Source organism: Monoraphidium neglectum (genome assembly GCF_000611645.1).
Source record: "Monoraphidium neglectum strain SAG 48.87 unplaced genomic scaffold scaffold01935, whole genome shotgun sequence".
In the NCBI taxonomy this organism is placed as follows: domain Eukaryota; kingdom Viridiplantae; phylum Chlorophyta; class Chlorophyceae; order Sphaeropleales; family Selenastraceae; genus Monoraphidium; species Monoraphidium neglectum.
This window is the reverse complement of record NW_014011693.1, coordinates 7,502-9,553: the sequence shown is the minus strand read 5'-3', so window position 1 is coordinate 9,553 and position 2,052 is coordinate 7,502. Positions and strand designations below refer to the sequence as shown.

Sequence of the window (2,052 nt, the reverse complement as noted above, 5' to 3'; positions counted from 1 at the left end):
CGTCTCAAACTCCTCGTCGTATGCAGTAGACATACATACACACATATATCACATGTAACCTTTTGAACCTCACGCCAGTTGCTGAACCTGGTTGTGGCCAACAACCAGGTGCTTGCGGCCACAAGCCCGCCTCCGCCCGTCCGCCCGGCCCGCCGGGCGCCAGCCTTGCGACGCGCGCCCGCCCGCCTTCGCACTCGCCGCCCGCGCTCAGTCGTCCTCGCCGCCGGCCGCCGTCGCCGCCGCGAGCGACGCTGAGCTGGCGCCCCGCGGGATGCCGGCGGCGTCGTCCGCCTGGAAGCTGTTGTTCATGTCCTTCCGCAGGCCGGCCAGCTTCAGCAGCGTGTCAAACAGGTTGCCCAAAAAGCCGACGTACATCAGCAGGACATACTGGTCCAGGAAGTTCATGCTGATGAGCGACGGGTGAGTAATGCCGTAAACGTGAGTCATGGTGACGTTCGGGTCCTTGTAGGCGTCGCCCACCACCGAGCCGCCATACCTGTTGGGTGTGAGGAGGAATCGAATGGTAGGGGCGCGCGTGTCGGGTGAGAGGCGCTGCTGTACCCCGATGCAGGGGGTGGAAGACGCAAGGCGGTCAAGGGGGACGGGGCCGGACGCAAAAGCGCCACAGTGGTGCTCAGAACAGCCAACTTTGGTCTGTACGCTCCACACTGCCGCTGCTGCTTTCTCCCGCATCTCCTCTCGCAAGCGGCGCAAATCCTGGACAACACACATACTATTCAGACACACACACACACACACACACACACACACACACACTCACACTCACTCACAAACACATTCTCTCACATGCACACACGCACACACGCACGCGCATGAACACCCACGCACGCACGCACGCACGCACACACACACACACACATACACACACAACAAAACTCGCAAAAAGGCAGACAGGCGCGCGCGCATGCCCTGCCTCCCCATCCCCTCACGCCCCCCCCCACCTGGCCTTGGAGAAGGCGAGGTTCTTAAACTGGTAGAGGTTGTTGCCGAAGTTGAACATGAACCTCGTGGCCAGTTCGGACCACGGCGGGCCCTGGAACGGCTTGGTCTGCAGGTTGAAGAAGGGGCTGAAGCCAAAGGTGAGCACCTCCTTGCCCTCCTTCTTGGCGGCCGCCATGATCACCTCGTACAGCAGCTTCAGGGTGCCTGGGGTGAATCCAGGGGAAGGGGGTTTGAGCGTGGGCGGAATGCAGGGTGAGCAGGGGAGGGGGTTTAAACGAGGCACTGGGGGCGGGCAGCAGCTGCTGACGCAGCACAGGTGCAGCACCCCTGGAAGCCGGCAGCGGGCGAGGAGAGCCAGCTTTGCAGCTGCCGCCGCTGCCTTGGCCCGGACCACAGCTGGAGCTCCCTTTGCGCTGCATCAACTGCCGACCTGCAGCCCGCAGCTGTTGACTCTTCAGCTTGCTGGCCATCAGCAACCCCCCAAAGGTGGGAAAGACGCCCAGTGAATCCCGGCCAGCATTCTCCCCCGCGCCGCACCGTGGTGCGAGTCGCGCCGCATGCGGTTGAGGGAGGTGACGTAGCCATACACCTTGCCGTCCCGCCACATCGGGTCCACCAGCACGAAACCCTCGATCCGCCTCGGCCCCGCCGCCGTGCTGCTGGTGCTGGACGCGTCGTCCGCGTCGCCGTCGCCGCCCGCGGGCGCGGGCGCGGGCAGGGTGCGCTCGGCGACGAACAGGCGCACGCCCTCGTCGAGGTGGAGGTTGTCGTAGTCGACGTGGCGGATGAACACGCGCAGCATCTGGTCCTTCACAGACTTCTGCTGCACCCAGTCGCCTGGCGGGCGGCAGGAGCAACGAGCACGCGCGGCGGGCACAGGAATCGGTGGGTGGGGGCGGTCGTGCGTTCTGGGAAGCGGCGAACTTCAGGGCGCCCAGCGCGTGCAAAAGCAGCTAAGGCACAGGCTGCGGGCGCCAGCGACCGGCGCTATGCAAAGGCGGGGCTGGCACTCAACTCAGAACCTGAAATCGGGTCCCCGCGCTCCCTCCCTCCCTCCCAACCGACGTGTGCCCCCACACCTTCCAAGAA

The 2,052-nt window shown here is 64.6% G+C and overlaps 1 protein-coding gene across 1 annotated transcript in view; it reads right to left on the bottom strand.

The window, feature by feature from the left end:
• Positions 1–207: 207 nt before the first annotated feature.
• The window catches only part of MNEG_9436 (hypothetical protein), a gene marked incomplete at both ends in the record, with an annotated part of 3,775 nt that continues 1,930 nt past the window's right edge, over positions 208–2,052 (bottom strand). Inside the window, 3 exons of the mRNA XM_014042093.1 lie at positions 208–496; positions 963–1,167; positions 1,501–1,800. Of these exons, the coding sequence (XP_013897547.1) occupies positions 208–496; positions 963–1,167; positions 1,501–1,800 (794 nt within the window). The remainder of the gene's footprint in view (positions 497–962; positions 1,168–1,500; positions 1,801–2,052) is intronic.